At 42.3% G+C, this 19,618-nt stretch overlaps 1 protein-coding gene across 27 annotated transcripts in view; it reads left to right on the top strand.

The window, feature by feature from the left end:
- The window catches only part of LOC139580875 (neurexin-1a-like), a 61,910-nt gene extending 43,532 nt beyond the window's left edge, over positions 1-18,378 (top strand). For 7 of the 27 annotated variants that reach the window (XM_071409973.1, XM_071409976.1, XM_071409969.1 and 4 more), the window contains 10 exons: positions 1,981-2,212; positions 2,584-2,774; positions 2,941-3,132; positions 4,140-4,259; positions 4,360-4,541; positions 4,730-4,901; positions 5,877-5,966; positions 8,515-8,825; positions 12,704-12,782; positions 15,571-18,378. In XM_071409973.1, coding sequence (XP_071266074.1) covers positions 1,981-2,212; positions 2,584-2,774; positions 2,941-3,132; positions 4,140-4,259; positions 4,360-4,541; positions 4,730-4,901; positions 5,877-5,966; positions 8,515-8,825; positions 12,704-12,782; positions 15,571-15,875 — 1,874 coding nt within the window. In that variant the 3' untranslated portion in view covers positions 15,876-18,378. Of the gene's footprint in view, positions 1-1,980; positions 2,213-2,583; positions 2,775-2,940; positions 3,133-4,139; positions 4,260-4,359; positions 4,542-4,729; positions 4,902-5,876; positions 5,967-8,514; positions 8,826-10,008; positions 10,254-12,703; positions 12,783-15,570 lie in introns of those variants that run through there. The other 20 variants (XM_071409989.1, XM_071409987.1, XM_071409990.1 and 17 more) reach the window with 8 other exon arrangements.
- Positions 18,379-19,618: the final 1,240 nt, after the last annotated feature.

Raw genomic sequence — 19,618 nt, 5'->3', positions numbered from 1 at the left:
GAAGACTCGAGGCTGTAATCGCTGCCAAAGGTGCTACAACAAAGTACTCACTAAAGTTTGGCAAAAATTTCTAAAAACCTGTTTTTACTTTGTCATTATGGGGTATTGAGGGTAGATTTATAAGGGGGGGAAACGATGTAATCAATTTTAGAATAAAGCTTCAACGTAACAAAATGTGGAAAAAGTCAAGGGGTCTGATTACTTTCCGAATGCACTATACTTGAATCAATGTGTAGACATACCTACACAGACCTCACCCTCAACGGCATCCCCTACGTAGACCTCTGGAAGGACAGAGCACACACCTACACTCACAACTTATACCAACACACAAACCTTACACATACAATGCCTTCAGAAAGTATTCACACCCCTTGACTTTTTCCACATTTTGTTGTGTTAGGAAGTGGGATTACAATGGATTTAATTGTCAACGATTTACTCAAAATAATCTGTAATGTCAAAGTGTATAAAAAAATGTAACATTAGTAAAAAAATAAAAAATAAATAAAAATAAAACACTAAGATATCTTGATTAGATAAGTATTCAACCCCTCGAGTCAATACAGAATGACCTTTGGCGATTACAGCTCTTGAGTCTTTCTGGGCAAGTCTGGATTGTGCAACATTTGCACATTATTATTTTCTAAATTCTTCAAGCTCTGTCAAATTGTTGTTGATCATTGCTAGACAACCATTTGTAGGTCTTGCCATAGATTTTCAAGGCCATTTAAGTCAAAACTGTAACTCGGCCACTCAGGAACATTCACTGTCTTTTTGGTAAGCGACTCCAGTGTGGATTTGGACTTGTGTTTTAGGTTACTGTCCTGCTGAAAGGTGATTTAATCTCCCAGTATTTGACTGAACCAGGTTTTCCTCTAGGATATTGCCTGGGCTTAGCTCCATTCCTTTTTTATCCTGAAAAACTCCCCAGTCCTTAACGATTACAACCATACCCATAACATGATGCAGCCACCACTATGCTTGAAAATATGGAGAGTGGTACTCAGTACTGTGTTGTATTGGATTTGCCCCAAACATAAGACTTTGTATTCAGGACAAAAAGTAAATTTCTTTGCCACATTTTTTGCAACATTACTTTAGTGCCTTGTTGCAAACAGGATGCATGTTTTGGAATATTTGTATTCTGTACAGGCTTCATTCTTTACACTCTGTCAGTTAAGTTAGTATTGATCCATCCTCAGTTTTCTCCTATCACAGTCATTAAACTCTGTATCTGTATTAAACTCACCATTACCTCATGGTGAAATCCCTGATTGGTTTCTTTCCTATCTGGCAAATGAGGTAGGAAGGACGTCTGTATCTTTGTAGTGACTGGGTGTATTGATACACCATCCAAAGTGTAATTAATAACTTCACCATGCCCAAAGGGATATTTAATGTCTGCTTTTTTCCCCCCTATCTAACCATAGGTTCCCTTCTTTGCAAGGCATTGGAAAACCTCCCTGGGGTTGAATCTGTTTGAAATTCACTGCTCGACTGAGGGACCTTACAATTATCTGTATGTGTAGGGTACAGAGATGAGATAGTCATTCAAAAGTCATGTTAAACACTGTTATTGCTCATTGAGTGAGTCCATGCAACTTATTATGTGACTTGGTAAGCACATTTTTACTTTTACTTATTTATTTACTACTTACATATTTAGGATTACCATATCAAAGTAGTTGAATACTTCAGGTTTTGATTTTCTATTCATTTGTAAACATTTCAAAAACATAATTGTACTTTAACATGATGGGGTATTGTGTGTTGGCCAGTGACGACAAAAATCTAAATTTGATCCATTTTAAATTCAGGCTGTAACAACAAAATGTGGAAAAAGTCAAGGGGTGTGAATACTTTCTGAATGCACTGTACACAACTCCACACAACTCATGCTGAATGACACGCCTTATATAGACCACTGTAAGACCAGAGTACACGCACACATCTCATCCTTGGTCGTCTTGATCCTAGGTAAGAATGGTGACATCGACTATTGCGAACTGAACGCTGTGATTGGTTATAAGAGCATCGTGGCGGACCCGGTGACGTTCAGGTCGCGGTCGAGCTACGTGACCCTGCCCACGCTCCAGGCCTACTACTCCATGCACCTGTTCCTCCAGTTCAAAACCACCTCACCTGACGGACTCGTACTCTACAACAGAGGAGACGGAAACGACTTCATAGTGGTGGAGCTGGTCAAAGGGTACGGCATAATTACTTACTTAACTACCTATTGATACTGTAGTCTGTCTACTACTGATACCGTACAACAGAGGATAGCTAACTACCTAACTACCTATAGCTACTATTTACATTACCGATACTGTACAACAGTGTATAGCTAACTCCCTAACTACCTATAGCTACTATTTACATTACTGATACTGTACAACAGTGTATAGCTAACTAGCTAACTCCCTAACTACCTATAGCTACTATTTACATTGCTGATACTGTACAACAGAGGAGATTGAAATCGTTTGGTGAAGGGACATGTCAGAGTGGGACAATTATCAACTACTCATGGATATACAGTTCATATTCTAATATTCTAATCCTAATCATCCTCCCCAGCTACCTCCACTATGTGTCTGACCTGGGGAACGGGGCACACCTGATCAAAGGGAACTCCAACTCTCCTCTGAATGACAACCACTGGCACAATGTGCTCATATCCAGAGACACCAACAACCTGCACACTGTTAAGATAGATACCAAGGTCACTACACAGACCACTATGGGGGCCAAGAACCTGGATCTCAAAGGTAACACACACACACACACTGTACATACCATACTACCCTTCTACTACTATGGAATCTCTCTGCCTCAGCCCTTGTTCCCTAACAGCAGAGGCCAGTACTGTCAGCTAAGAGAGAGACAGATATTGTTGCACGGAGCTGTCACTCAAGTTATGCTGTGTTCCTATAGGTGACCTGTACGTAGGGGGGGTGGCTAAGGAGATGTATAGGGACCTTCCCAAGCTCGTCCACTCCCGGGAAGGCTTCCAGGGTTGCTTAGCAACTGTTGACCTTAACGGCCGACTACCTGACCTGCTGGCTGATGCTCTAGCTACCACCGGACAAGTGGAGAGGGGCTGTGAAGGTACACACACACACACAGGTACACACACACACACACACACAAACCATGAGTACCTACACAACAAAAAGTATAGAGAGACACACACATACCAGGACTTTCTCCTTACCATTGCATATCACAGCTTTTTTTTTAAACTCATTCCTTCACTATTGCTCCAGCTAACAGCTGTTTTTATTACGTTGGAGATTATCCCCCTTGTTTTGGCATCTGGCTTTCTCTTCCCTCTTTCTCTCTCTCTTTTGCTCTCTCCGTTTTTTTTACAGGCATTTCTATGCTTTGTTTTTACTAACCATCTAACATATTTTGCTTGTCGTTGTTTTGTTTTTGTTTTCGGCTGACGAAAGTTGCATTGATGAAAGCTGACTTGCAAGGTAGATCGCTCTGTGTGTGCGTGTATGTGTCTGTGTGCGCTTGTGAGCGACTGGGTTCGAACCTGGGGTCTCCTGCGCACCACACGTCTGTGTTAGCCTACTAAGCTAAAGTTTAGGCATTAGCTCAGCTAACGTATGTGCTCAGGTCTCAGGCAAGGGTACTCATTACGCAAGCCACCTTGGTTACACGTGTGGGTGCATGTGTGTGGTGTGTTCTGGCGTAACCTGTCCAGGTGGTCACCATAGTGACATCATCCCCTCAGTGACACCATTACTGTTTCATTTAGACCACACACCCTGCACCTCCTTCACTTGGAAGCATGATTCTAACCCCACCCCCTGCTTCTAACCCCACCCTCTTCTGTTTGACCTCTCCCTCCCTGTATCTAACCTAGGGCTGGCCAACCTCATGGACAGCTACAGGATGCCCAGTGAATTGGATTTCCAATTCAACAATCCAAAAGTGCTATTCATTTTCAATGAGGATCAACTCTTAATGGAATGATTCACAAAATTTTGGGAATTAATATATTTTTTCTTGTCGATTTAACCAGAGCAATTTTAAGGGCTTATTCTGATTATTTTCTTACTTTCAGCAGCCTCTGGTTGACATTAGCCTTCATCGTTTAGAAGTTAAAGGATTTGTCTTTCCAGGTCCCAGTACTACCTGTCAGGAAGACTCTTGCGCCAATCAGGGCGTGTGTTTGCAGCAGTGGGAGGGATTTAGCTGTGATTGCAGTATGACATCATTCGGAGGACCGCTCTGCAATGACGGTGAGTCACTTTTGTTTTCTATTCCTATGACCTATTTCCTGTTTACTACATCCTGTTTCTGCTCATTTGACAACAAGTCATGTAAATCTGTTGTCCACAGCGGGGACCACGTATATCTTTGGTCGTGATGGGGGTGTGATTGTGTACACCTGGCCTCCTAACGAGCGCCCCAGTACACGGGCTGACCGGCTCGCGCTGGGCTTCAGCACACAGCAGAAACACGCTACCCTGCTACGGGTCGACAGCGCCTCGGGACTTGGGGACTACCTACAGCTACAGATAGTAAGGATTACATTGTTTAACACTGGCCTCTACAAAATCCCTGTGGAACTGCGCTCTGTCTTCCTCAAATCAGCACTCTGCTACACTACCAACTATAAATCCCTTTCTCCCTTCCTATCCTATCCTCTTTCTCTATCCCTTTCTATCCCTCGATCTCTCTCTCTCTGTGCCTATTTTTCACTCCTTAGGATAAAGGAAATATTAGGGTAGTGTTTAACGTGGGAACAGATGACATCAACATTGAAGAGACTGCTAAATCCGTTAATGATGGGAAATACCACATAGTTCGGTTTACCCGCAGCGGAGGCAACGCAACCCTGCAGCTGGACGACCTGCCAATCATAGAGCGTTACCCCTCAGGTAAGGACCGACCACAGCCTACACCCGCTTGTCACAGCCAATCACACTACAGGGCTTCGCTTTACTTCCTGAATAAAAGGAAGTGACTATATACCGTAACTATTTCTTTCAGTTTTAATATTAGGATGTTGTAATGTTGCTGTTACTGATGTTATTACTACATCATAGCTACGTTACTATTAGGACTTTTGTACTGACTTGCTGAAGATCAAATGGCTATGTTATGATGTAATTTTCCTGTTAAAACATTAAAAAAAAGAAATAGGTAGTAACTTCCCCTGTTGCCTTGACTCCAGGGAGTCTGTACTGACATGACTGGTAATTTATGTTGCTATGTTAAATAGTGTGATACGTAAATGAATCATGTAAACATTTAATACAGGTAGTAGTTGTGTTTTATTTTTAAAAATTAAATAATAGCCATTGGGGCATTTGGCCAAACAGCAACACAATAAACATTTCATTTTCTGAGTAAACTAGACTGAGAAAAAAAAAACAAGAGAAAAAATGATTGTATTTCTTTTTTTTTTTGCATTGGGTTTTTAAACATTTGTTGTTGTTTTTATATAAAAGTAGTAATCATATATTTTCGAGAGTTATTTAGTTAGATGTTAGCTAAACGGCTAAACCCTAGACAGAGAGGTGTATGAGGGTTGATCTGTAAGCTTTAACAATGATTATCGTTATTATTCTGTTGTTTTATCAAACTCTCTAAACTCCTGTCTGTCGGATGATAATTAACTGTTTAAATGTCTCTTTAAATCAAAGCCCATGAACAGAAAGTCAATGTCCGCTCGCTGGTTGCTGCCCCTGATCGTAACTCTTGAAATTAAGACACAGCAACAATGTTCGGACCGACTAACAGGACCTTGGTCAGGACTTTGACTTTCTCTTCATGGCTGTTCATTTTGTTGTCCAGCTCCTGTGCCAGGTGTTGATGTGCGTAATTACTGTGTTTTCATCTTTAAATTAAAGGCAACATTGATAACGAGCGCCTGGCCATCGCTAGACAGAGAATCCCCTATCGACTCGGTCGAGTAGTTGATGATTGGCTATTCGACAAAGGTAAAAACATCATTAAAATTACTTAAAACTTTTAGCTTAAAAGTCAACCTGAAGCAAGTTGAAACTGTGACCATCAACTAACATCTAAAATTATAAATTCATAACTAAGTTTAAACATTATAGAAGCTGTTAGAGTGTAATATTGTCAGACTGTGTAAACTGTAGTGTAACTGTCCTGTTCTGTAATACACTACTTCACTGTAAACTGTAGCTAGAGAGAAAGGTTGATAATACCAGGTTAAAGGGACAATGGGAAGATTAATCTGAATAAATGTGAAACTAGTACAGATAAAAAGGGCTTTATTAAGATTCTGTCACAATGCTGTTTCTCCAATTGTAAACATTTAAAGGCTTCACTTTCGAGTAACTCCTCGTAATAAAGCATTTATAATGGATTAGTAAATAGTTTATTCATCATTTATTAATCATTACTCCATTCGTAAGATGTTTAATATAGGTCCTTATAAACCATTAGTTAATCATTAGATTAGTCTTGTTGCGTGGCCTGATGAAAAGTGTAGAATATTTGTACTTTCTAAATAGTTTATAAATGTTTTGAGTGACCAGTGTAATTTCTCACAAAAAGAGGGACATGCCATTGGTAGACATTCCAACAGTACCTGATGCTCCTTAAAGGTCCAATGCAGTCATTTTTATCTCAATATAAAATAATTTCTGGTTAACAATTAAGTACCTTACTATGATTGTTTTCAATTAAAATGGTCAAAAATAAACAAAAATAGCTTTTCAGCAAAGAGCAATTTCTCAAACAAGAATTTAGCTACGACTGTCTGGGAGTGGTCTGAGTGGGGAGGGGAAAACTGATAACAGTAAGGTACATTGTTACCCAGAAATGATTTTAGGCTGTATTGAGATACAAAATGTCTCCATTGGACCTGTAAATGCTTCCAGTGCTTCAGTCTTTTAACCACAGACTATGTTAACAGATGGCTTTGTTTGGCTGCACCTTAACTGGGCTTTTAAAGGTAGTAACTCTTTAAACGTAATTGAATAGTTCAGCACAATAATGTATTCAGATATTTGTTTCCTTACCTCGTAAGCAGTCTATGGACTGCTCTTCATCTTTCATGGAATCATTCTGCCGTTTAACCGGAATCTACTGCGACGGCATGGAATGTGTAGGATAACAAGCAGCGGTAGTTCTGGTGTTTGGGTTTTCGTCACTGGTTATTTGGCCGTACCAGGATTGGGTGAAAGCGGTGCTTACAATTTGACTGCGTCATGCATGTGGGGGAATTAGCGGGTGGGCCGTTGGCTGAGGGTTTCCTTTTGCGAGGGTGGCGATTTGTAACATGTATGGACCCACGCAGCTGACCAAATTATAAGAGTACACTGCTCTAAGGAGTGACTGCAATCCACTTTGGTTTTGGTAGAAAAGTCACTGCCAAGAAATGCTTATGTTACCATTTTCGGGAGAGAAAAAACATTATGTTACTCAACATAGGGTGTGTCTGAAGTTACACATTACAATTGTGTGACTTTTGGAATAAAATGTTCTATATATCTTCTTGAACATCCTCTTTATTTAATGCTTGTTGTTTAACCACTGATATGTCCCGGGGGCCATTTTGAGACCTTCAGGAGCATCAAGCACTGCTGGAACCAATAGCATGTCCATCTTTTTGTGAGAAAGTACACTGGCCACTCAAAACGTTTATAAAGTATCTATAAAGTATAAATAGCCCACACTTAAGACGAGGCCATGCAAAGAGTTAACTAACGATTAGTTGATTAACGAAGAGTTAACTAACGAAGGGTTTATAAGGACATATATTAAACATCTCCCGAATGATCTTATGAATCATTATTAAATACTTTAAAAGTTGTTTAGAAATGTGTGAATAACTAGGTTACTAAAATGTGCAAATGTGGGAGTAATGATCAATAAATGATGAATAAACGATTTACTAATCCGTTATAAATGCTTTGTTACGAGGAGTTCTTCTAAAGTGATACCACATATCAATGTTGAACATCATGTAGTCAAAGTAAAGTTCATAATCAGATATTACTTGTAAGACTTGAGATGTTAAATGCACTGTTTTTTTATTAACCTCTTAAACTTCAGCAGAGCTCCTTTAAATACCTGAAGTCCCTTTAACAGTGACCAGAGACAGAGCTATGACCTGTGCATGCTTCATAGAGCTTCATATGGCTTTATAATGCTTCATCCGGCTTCTTAGGGCTTCATAAGGCTGTAATAACCATATTTGAGGGAAATCAATCGATATGTCTGATCAACATGACTTGCTCCTGATGCGTCTCCAAGAGCAACCATCTCTCAGCTCATCTCATGTCCTCTCTCTTCATCCTACTCTTCCTTTCATCCTCCTTCATCGTCTTCTTTTCCTCCTCCTCTCTTCCTCCAGCCCCCCATTTCCACAGTACATCTCAGCCTTTGGTCATGTCCCACATCATACTTACAACACGCTAACATTACGATTAACGTGTATATTATCATCCCACCGACGACTCATATGTATGCGCGTGTGTGTCTGTGTGTTTGTGTGTGTGTGTGTGTGTCCAGGCCGCCAGCTGACCATCTTCAACAGCCAGACGACGGTGATGGTGGGAAGAGGAAAGGAAGCAGGTCAGTTCCAGGGTCAGATGGCCGGTCTCTACTACAACGGACTGAAGATACTCAACATGGCCGCCGAAGGACACGCCCACATCCGCCTGGAGGGCAGCACGCGATTGGTTGGGGACATGCCCTCCTCCATCACGCCCCAATCCAGCGCTGCCGCCGGGGCAAACCGATCAGACCCCGCCGCCAATGCCGGCGACATCACCACGACAACTGCCACAAACAGGAAGCAAGGAGGAGGAACTACGCAGCAGGTAGGAAACTAACTATGACACTAAGGCATAAACAGGCTAATTGAGCAATTCATAACCTCACAGATATAGATACTATAAACTGTATCTGCTATCACCAGTCAGGAGGTTATGGTGAACAGGCTCTCTTTGTTTGTGTGTGGAGAGGGATTCTGGGTTATGAAATAGTCTGTCGCACTCTGAAAAAGAATCATTTCCAATGATGCGAGTTGCCATGGAGATAGTGAACCGTCTTAGGTATTCTCTCTCTCTCTCTTTCTCTCACTCTCTCGTGCTCCACAGTGTATAGCTCCTTTGTGTATACCTCAGACATAAATAATGGAATGCAGAGCTGTGAGCAGAGCCTCAGGCATCAATAATAGATCTAGATGGATGGAGGGTTTGAGTGATGGAGTGAGACACAGTGTTCCTTTTTACACCTCACGTGTGCGTGTGTGTAGTTGGTGGTGTAACTGGTTTGCAGAGAGCATTGCAAATGAGTCAGTATCCCAAGATGGGAACTAGGTCAGACAGAATGTATGCTCGATATGCTGCAGTGTGTGTGTGCATGCGTGTGTGTGTGTGTGTGTGTGTGTGTGTGTGTGTGTGTGTGTGTGTGTGTGTGTGTGTGTGTGTGTGTGTGTGTGTGTGTTGCAGTGAGTGTGTGTTTAATAAGAAACACTGATCTCCTGCTGGGGTTACCTAGCAACCAAGCTGTATTCAACAAGTGTCCATGGACACACACAAACATATAGAGATAACATGTAGGCTGTACTTAGTTACAGTCGGTTGCAGCAGAGGGAGGAGCAGTGAAACCACTTAATGGTGGATCAGAGCAAGCAATCGATTCTGTGACTGTGCGCGTGACGTGTGTGTGTACATGTGACGTGTGTGTGTGTGTGTGTTTGAGTGTGTTTGATGTGTTTCTTCCTGCTGCCCTGAGTTTAATGAGACTCTCTCCTAGGAAGTCAGAGTTATTAATAATGTATAAGAGTGTGTGTGCTTCAGGGCTCTGTGTTTTGCTACAGTCTGCTCTGACTCACTTTGCTCAGTTTAGTTTGGGTGTTATCGGTGTGAGTGTGTGTGTGCGTGCGTGCGTGCGTGTGTCTGTGTGTCCATGTGTGTTATATGGGTAGAAGCAACTGTAGCAATCTGTCCCTCCCTCCCTCCCTCCCTCCCTCCCTCCCTCCATCTCTCTCTCTCAGCAGTGGTAGGTAGTTAGTGTATCAGTACATATGCAGAATAGCTCCTCTTCTCTCCTCTTCTCTCCGTGCTGACAGAGCTGCAGCCAACAGAGTGTATGTGTTGAAGTAGAACAATGGCTGCACGGTGGAAGCAGTAGAGCAGTGTGTGTACACCGTGTGTGTGTGTGTGAGTGTGTGTGTGTGTGTTATGTGTGAGCTAGGCAGTCAGGCAGGCATGGACGCTCGCTGGCATTGTTCGGCTGCTCAGGTACTGATTTTACTACTTCAGCATGATACCATCTTCGCCTTCATCTCTCCATCTCTCTCCTTTCTCTCTCCCGCTTTCTTTCGTTATCTGTCTCGTTCCTTTTCGATGTTCTCTTCCCCTCTTTCTTTATCTCTCGCTCTCTACCTTTCTTCATCTGTGCTGGAAGGTGGCATGCATCGCTGCTAGACAAAGAGAGGGAGAGATAAGGCTGTAGAGGAGAGACGGAAGACGGAGAGAAAAAGAGATGAGGCTATAGGATGAGGTTGGCATGCATTGTTCAGGAGTGTGTGTGCATCAGTGGAACAGACTTGGCTCACTTTTAATTGGCAACTTAAAGGGCTGTGGTTTGATTGGCAGGTCTGTAGTTTGATTGACATGTGAGTAGATGTCAGCTGGGGAGACAGTTCCGTTTGGAGTCTAGAATGAGTTGGAGTCATTAGAATCCGTCTGGAATAGAATTTGGAGGGGTTACAGTTAAAGGTGTCGAAAAGGCATTCATCTAAAGATACACGTCTGCTTACAGTCGCTCTCGACCAATCACGCTCAGGCAATTGGGATCATGGGCACCGTATAAGCAGACAGCGTAATGTTTACTTTTCTCCCGGGATTTTTAATTGTCTAATTAGCAAAAGTGAAATCTATCACATTGTTGCAAAAAGTACCTGGCTGATGTAGTCATTAATGAGAGGTTAGCTTCTATAGTGCCTTTTACAATATTCTATAGTGCCTTTTACTAGACTTCTATAGTGCCTTTTACTAGACTTCTATAGTGCCTTTTACTAGACTTCTATAGTGCCTTTTACTAGACTTCTATGGTGCCTTTTACTAGACTTCTATGGTGCCTTTTACTAGACTTCTATGGTGCCTTTTACTAGACTTCTATGGTGCCTTTTACTAGACTTCTATGGTGCCTTTTACTAGACTTCTATGGTGTCTTTTACTAGACTTCTATGGTGTCTTTTACTAGACTTCTATGGTGTCTTTTACTAGACTTCTATAGTGCCTTTTACTAGACTTCTATGGTGCCTTTTACTAGACTTCTATGGTGCTGCATTTCTGTTATCTTGGGATGCATTACGCTAAATGTATTTGCATAGATTTTTGGGTTAGGGTGTTTGTGGGTTCTAGTCCCGTTCTATGTTGGGTTCTAGACCGGTTCTAGATTTGGTTCTGCTGTTCTCTCCAGTCCCCATACTGAGGTTAGTTATGACTACTGCAATGCATCACTCTCCCATTTTAATACACCACGGACTCTCAGTGTGGGTTTAAAACACGCACTCACACTCTCGCTCCCACACAAACACACACGCTTATGCACACACACACACACACACACACACACATTTCTCAGCTGTAAAGTCGAAGCAGGCGATGTTTAACAAACTCATGAATATGCACACTCGATTAGCATGATGTTAGCTTAAGCTGCAACACTTTGATGTCTCCTTCCTTCGCTCCTCGTGCTTTTCCTTGTCCTACCCTTTGTCCCTCTCTCCCTCCATGACTCCTTCTCCATCTCTTTCTCTCTCTCTCTGGGAAAGAACACAGAACGCTAGTCTTCTGTCATATACAGAGTCCAGATTAACGCCCTGATAATCTCTCTCTTTCTGTCTGGTGGTGAGTGCCAGTGTTTCAGGTCTCTCAGTGAAACACGCCCTTCATTTTTAACGGCCTGAACTTAGAGTTGCCATGGCAACAGGCGGGAGAGTAGGAGAAGAGAGAGGGCGCTGCCAAAGAGAGAAAGGGTGGAGGAGGAGAGGAAGTGGAGAGTCATTGTTCGGCTGAGAGAGAGTGAGGAAGGAGGGGGGTTGGCCAAAGGAGCATCTTCCCAACTTGTGTTGCTCAGAGAGCAGGGCATGGACATGAAGGGTTCATAGCATGAAGGGTTACTGCACTGTACTGTACACTGTTGGTTAGTTACTTTATTATAGTTAACTTGTATGTACACACAGTCCTCAGAGATCAGCAATCAGCACATTGGTGGACCACTATACATAGAGGGAAGAGGAAGGAGAGAGGGGAGGAAGAAAGTGGGAAGGAATGTGGGAGAAGATAGAGATAAGGAGGAAGGGGAGAGCCAGAGAAGGAGAGAGGAGGAGGATATGTGATCCCTTGTGATTAGATCCCAGCTCGTAACCAACACCTCTCTCCTCCTCTTCTCTCTCTCACTCTCTATCTCACTTCCGTTCTCTCGCTTTCTCTCCGCCTCTCTATTCACAATTTGGCAGTTTGGAAGTTTGCCAGGACTCAGGGAAAAAAACATAGATTTCTGAAAATCAAAAATGTGTTTGACTTCAAGTCGAGAGTTTTATTGTGTTCTTTTTGCAGAATGAGAGGAGCTCTCTGAAAATACTTCACATGTCAATAACATGTACATGAAAGGCTCCAGTGATCCATAAGTATTACAAAAAACAATAGCGTGTGTTTAATGATATATTGTCTCTCTCCAGTCGACAGACGACCTGCTGGTGGCATCAGCTGAGTGTCCCAGTGATGACGAAGACATTGACCCATGTGACCCCAGCTCTGGTAATACATACCATATACAGTACATACGACTACTGTACTACCACACTACTATCCTCACACACTAACAGTATGGCTAGTAGACTGGAGAAACATTTACTACCCTGACACACTAACAGTATGGCTAGTAGACTGGAGAAACATTTACTACCCTGACACACTAACAGTATGGCTAGTAGACTGGAGAAACATTTCCTACCCTCACACACTAACAGTATGGCTAGTAGACTGGAGTAACATTTACTACCCTCACACACTAACAGTATGGCTAGTAGACTGGAGAAACATTCTCCACCCTCACACACTAACAGTATGGCTAGTGGACCGGAGAAACATTTACTACCCTCACACACTAACAGTATGGCTAGTAGACTGGAGAAACATTCTCCACCCTCACACACTAACAGTATGGCTAGTGGACCGGAGAAACATTTACTACCCTGACACACTAACAGTATGGCTAGTAGACTGGAGAAACATTTGCTACCCTCACACACTAACAGTATGGCTAGTAGACTATAGAAAATGTTACTACCCTCACACACTAACAGTATGGCTAGTAGACTATAGAAAATGTTACTACCCTCACACACTAACAGTATGGCTAGTAGACTGGAGAAAGATGTACTACTCTCACACACTAACAGTATGGCTAGTTGACTGGAGAAACATTTGCTACCCTCACACACTAACAGTATGGCTAGTAGACTGGAGAAACATTTACTACCCTCATACACAGTATGGCTAATAGACTGGATAAACATTTGCTACCCTCACACACTAACAGTATGCCTAGTAGACTGGATAAACATTTACTACCCTCACACACTAACAGTATGGCAGGTAGACTGGAGAAACATTTACTACCCTCATACACAGTATGGCTAATAGACTGGAGAAACATTTACTACCCTCATACACAGTATGGCTAATAGACTGGAGAAACATTTACTACCCTCACACACTAACAGTATGGCTAGTAGACTGGAGAAACATTTACTATCCTCACACACTAACAGTATGGCAGGTAGACTGGAGAAACATGTACTACCCTCACACACTAACAGTATGACTAGTAGACTGGATAAACATTTAGTACCCTCACACACTAACAGTATGGCTAGTAGACTGGAGAAACATTTAATACCCTCATACACAGTATGGCTAGTAGACTGGATAAACATTTGCTACACTCACAGACTAGCAGTATGGCTAGTAGACTGGAGAAATATTTACTACCTTCACACACTAACAGTATGCCTAGTATACTAGAGAAACATGTATTACCCTCACACACTAACAGTATGGCTAGTACACTGGAGAAACATTTACTGCCCTCACACACTAACAGCATGGCAAGTAGACTGGAAAAACATTTGCTACCCTCACCAACTTACAGTATGGCTAGTAGACTGGAGAAACATTTACTGCCCTCACACACTAACAGCATGGCTAGTAGACTGGAAAAACATTTGCTACCCTCACCAACTTACAGTATGGCTAGTGGACTAGAGAAACATTTACTACCCTCACACACTCACAGTATGGCTGGTAGACTGGATAAACATTTACTGCCCTCATACACAGTATGGCTAATAGACTGGAGAAACATTTACTATCCTCACACACTAACAGTATGGCTAGTAGACTGGAGAAACGTTTACTACCCTCATACACAGTATGTCTAATAGACTGGATAAACATTTGCTACCCTCACACACTAACAGTATGCCTAGTAGACTGGAGAAACATGTACTACCCTCACACACTAACAGTATGGCTAGTAGACTGGAGAAACATTTACTACCCTCATACACAGTATGGCTAATAGACTGGAGAAACATTTACTACCCTCACACACTAACAGTATGGCTAGTAGACTGGAGAAACATGTACTACCCTCACACACTAACAGTATGGCTAATAGACTGGAGAAACATTTACTACCCTCACACGCTAACATTATGGCTAGGAGACTTGATAAAAAATTTTACCCTCACACACTAACAGTATGGCTAGTAGACTGGATAAACATTTCCTACCCTCACACACTAACGGTATGACTAGTAGACTGGAGTAACATTTACTATCCTCACACACTAACAGTATGGCTAGTAGACTGGAGAAACATTTACTACCCTCATACACAGTATGGCTAGTAGACTGGATAAACATTTACTACCCTCACACACTAACAGTATGGCTAGTAGACTGGAGAAAAATGTACTACCCTTACAGTATGGCTAGTAGACTGGTTAAACATGTACTACCTTCACACACTAACAGTATGGCTAGTAGACTGGAGAAACATTTGCTACCCTCACACACTAACAGTATGGCTAGTAGACTGGATAAACATGTACTATCCTCACACACTAACAGTATGGCTAGTAGACTGGAGAAACATTCACTACCCTCAGACACTAACAGTATGGCTTGTAGACTGGAGAAACATGTACTACCCTTACACACTAACAATATGACTAGTTGACTGGAGAAACATTTAGGTTTAATGTGCAGCAGGTTTATCCTGAGATCACACACTTGCATAATTGCTGCAAGTGAAACTATAGAGCACTGTTCTGTATTATTTCCATGAATAATACTAATAATACATGGAATTTATGTAGCGCTTTTCAAGAATCCAAAGCAAAAACAACTTCAGACTAAACAGAAAGATGGACAATGATGGCAACTAACATAGGGAAAAATGTTGGACTTTACAGACAACTCTCACTGTCCCCCTCTCCCTCTCCCTCTCCCTCTCCCTGTCCCGTCATCCTCCCTCCAGCAGCCCACCCCCCTCTCCCGGAGGTCAAGCCGTTCCCGGGGACATCAGAGGTAGTGAGGGAGTCCAGCAGCACCACGGGCATGGTGGTGGGCATCGTGGCGGCCGCCGCCCTCTGCATCCTTATCCTGCTCTACGCCATGTACAAGTACCGCAACCGCGACGAGGGCTCGTACCACGTGGACGAGAGCCGCAACTACATCAGTAACTCTGCCACCCAGCCTAACGGCAGCACCAAGGACAAGCCACTGGGCATCGCCAAGATCTCCAAGAACAAGAAGAACAAAGACAAGGAGTACTACGTGTGAGGAGGGGAGGGACACCCTTATGACATTTACATATACACATCTACTCTTATACAGACATATGCACACATACAGGAGGACATGCCCTGAGACGCACACATACACACACACACACACACACACACACACAGAAAAGAAACACACAGAGACAAAGAGACTGCCATGAGGGCAGAGACCCATACTGTACAGTAATAGTAACCACTAACCACAGCCTCTCTGTGTGAGGCCTGTGTTCGACCAGAATAACCGTAATGACAAGCAGAGTAATCACCAGGTAGACTCCTAGTACAGGACCAGTAAAGAGAAGTTATTTTCAAGGACCAGCCCCCTGTCTCTCCCTGCTATAAACTGTCCTGTAGACTCAGAGAGAGGGGGGGGGGGGGCAGACTGGGAAAGAACACCAAAAAACAAACGCTAGTGTTCTGTCGTACGGAGTCAAAATCAGTATATCCAGATTAACACCCTGATAAACTCCCAGTTTCAGTTTTGTGTAAGGCTGGTGTTGTCCAATGGGGGGACACCAGATTACCTGAACCCTGCCCCTAACCCTAGCCCACCAGTCAGCAGAATGGACGTTACCACGCCAATAAGCCCGGAAGAGTCACACCCACCAGGGTTGCCATGGTTGCTCTGTTTGCCCGACTCGCTGGGGAGGGATGGAGTAGGGCGTGTACGTGGACTAAGGAGCTGTGTGTGTTTGAAATGTTGCTGGGACATTTATTTTCCAACGTTATACAACGTACGTTACAACGTTGTATCAACCCATCCAGACTATGAAAACGAGAGACTTTGACTCTGGAGAGGAGACCAGAGACACCAGAACTACCTACCTACCTACACAAAACACACAACACACACACACACACTCACACACACCTCCTACAACACCACAAGAGCTTCATTACCAGAGCTTCATCCCTGACCGGTGGCAACGATATCTGCGATAATGATGATATTATTATGACAATGCTGAAGTCGACGATGAAGAAAAAGAAGAATGATGATGAACATGTGGGCAGTTTAGACTCTTTGGGGAAATTGTTGCACGTTGAATTATCTTACTCCATGTGTTTCTAACAGAGCAGAGACGACAGGGGTTACTCCTAAACCCAGCACAGCCATAACCTACCACCTGGCTCACCGAAGCCTACCACATGATCCACCACCTGGGCTTATAATAACCTACCACCTGGCTCACCGAAGCCTACCACATGATCCACCACCCGAGGGCCAATTATTACAGGGCTTAATAGTGACAGACAGACAACACATAACAGGATAAGCTAACTTCAGAACTAACATCATATAGCAATCATCAATAAGAAGACAGGACAAATGCTGTACACACAACAACGTTCCATCGTCTCCAACACACAGCAGATACAACTGACTAAAAGAGTGTGACCAGGCTCCAGGGTCTCTGAGAGCCAGGGTGGTGTGTTTGTTTTGGGTTGTGGTTTAGTGAGTAACCCTGGTGTAAAGGCTGGGTATGTCCTCCTGCCACAGGCCCAGCCCTGTTTTAAAGCCTGTCCTATAGACAACTATACGTGCTCTGATGATCGTTTTATATTACAAAAAAAAAATGTCTGTAAAATAATCAAAAACAGAATACTAAGTGTTATCATGTGTTTCTATAATGATAGAGCTGTTCATGATGCCATTGGCTAATAGAATTTGAGTTGCTTTACTTTCATTGGCCCTCCCTCTCCGAGCATCCTGTGTGTTCACATTGGTTGATTGTCCCTCTCGTTGTCCATGTGATCAATTCCAGCCAGGCAGGAGTGGGGGGGGGGGGGCGGGCTCTGTGGAGAAGGTTAAAGGTGTGACTATGATGTCATTCAGTGCATGTAAGACTGTGTATGTCTCAAATGGCAGATGTTTAAAGTAGTGCCCTATTAGTGCTGACCCTAAACCTTCATGGCTCTGATCAAAAGTAGTGCACAGGAAATAGGGTGCCATTTGAGACACATAGCCACTGCAAGAACAGAGTAGATAGAAATTCACTGTCCAGAACAGCCAGTAGTCTCCATTGTGACTAATCTGGACATTGTATTTCTAGCTTTTGTCGGCAAGCACGCTCCCCCAGGTCATCCAAGCAATATTGCCAACCAATCACATGCATGGGAATCAGACTGGGGGCGGGACATAAAGCATTAAAGACATAGTAGTAATAAAACCTAAAGATTAGACAGAAAAATGTAACTAATTGATTCCTTCTCTTTATCTATCCCTTTATCCCTATTTCTCTCTGTTCCTCTCTCCCTCGCTCTCTCTTTCTCCCTTTCTCCTCTCTCTGTTTCTATCTGAAGTGAAGGAGGAGCATTGAACTGTGGTGTTCTTCATCTAAGTGTTCATTTAGCCTTTTGATTTTATATATATACAATTTTTCTACAGTATTTTACTTTTATTTTTATTGTTACAGTTCTTTGAAGAACATAAAGTGGAACTTTATTATGAAAAATAGTTTTGAAGATCAAACGAGTCAATAAAATATTACCCAAGTGAAGTTACCTTGACTTTTATTCTATTCTATTCTCTTCTATTCAAAAATATGACATAAGTGAAGTTATTTAGCAAATTTCCTACACAACAATATTCCTTTATCCCTCCCTCTATCCCATTCTCTCTCCCTCTTTTTGGTTCCAGGTAGAACCCTTTTGGGTTCCATGTAAAAACCCTTTACACAGAGGGTTCTACATGGAACCCAACATAGTACTCCCTGGAACCAAAAAGGGTTACTACCGAATAGAGGTCGACTCGGAATATCCGATTAATCGGGGCCGATTTCAAGTTTTCATAACAATTTCCGAATTTGTTTTTTATTATTATTATTTTTTTTTTTACACCTTTATTTAGTCTTTATTTAACTAAGCAAGTCAGTTAAGAACACATTCTTATTTTCAATCACGGCCTAGGAACGAGGCAGAACGACAGATTTTTAACCTTGTCGGCTCGGGGGATCCAATCTTGCAACCTTACAGTTAACTAGTCCAATGCTCTAACACCTGATTACATTGCACTCCACGAGGAGCCTGCCTGTTAGCGAATGCAGTAAGCTAAGGTAAGTTGCTAGCTAGCATTAAACTTATCTTATAAAAAACAATCAATCAATGACTGTCATTGCTCCAATGTGTACTGAACCATAAACATCAATGCCTTTCTTAAAATCAATACACAAGTATATATTTTTAAACCTGCATATTTAGCTAAAAGAAATCCAGGTTAGCAGGCAATATTAACCAGGTGAAATTGTGTCATTCAGGGTATATGCAACAGTTTGGGCCGCCTGGCTCTTTGCGAACTAATTTGCCAGAATTTTACGTAATTATGACAACATTGAAGGTTGTGCAATGTAACAGGAATATTTAGACTCATGGATGCCACCCGTTAGATAAAATACGGAACGGAATAAACGTTTTGTTTTCGAGGTGATAGTTTCCGGATTAGTCAAAGGTATATGGTTTAGAGAGAAATAGTCGACGCGTTATAATTCCTGTAATAACTTGCGGCTGAACTTGAAAGGGATTCCTTCGTTATTTTACCGTTCATGTCTTCCATAGAGAATGTCTTGATCTACTTCAAATAAGGTCTGTGTTTCGTGCAGGCTTAAACCGCCTCGACGTTTTGATACCCGTGTAAATCTCACTAGGATAAGGTAACGTTTGTCAAAATATTTTCATAAATCCACTCTACAAAAAAATGTATCTTCGCTTATATTTAGCCAATATTGATCAGAGTTACCTTGT

The sequence above is a fragment of the Salvelinus alpinus genome, chromosome 7 (assembly GCF_045679555.1).
Source record: "Salvelinus alpinus chromosome 7, SLU_Salpinus.1, whole genome shotgun sequence".
Taxonomy (NCBI): domain Eukaryota; kingdom Metazoa; phylum Chordata; class Actinopteri; order Salmoniformes; family Salmonidae; genus Salvelinus; species Salvelinus alpinus.
The sequence above is the reverse complement of the archived record's forward strand: the minus strand, read 5'-3'. Positions and strand labels throughout refer to the sequence as shown.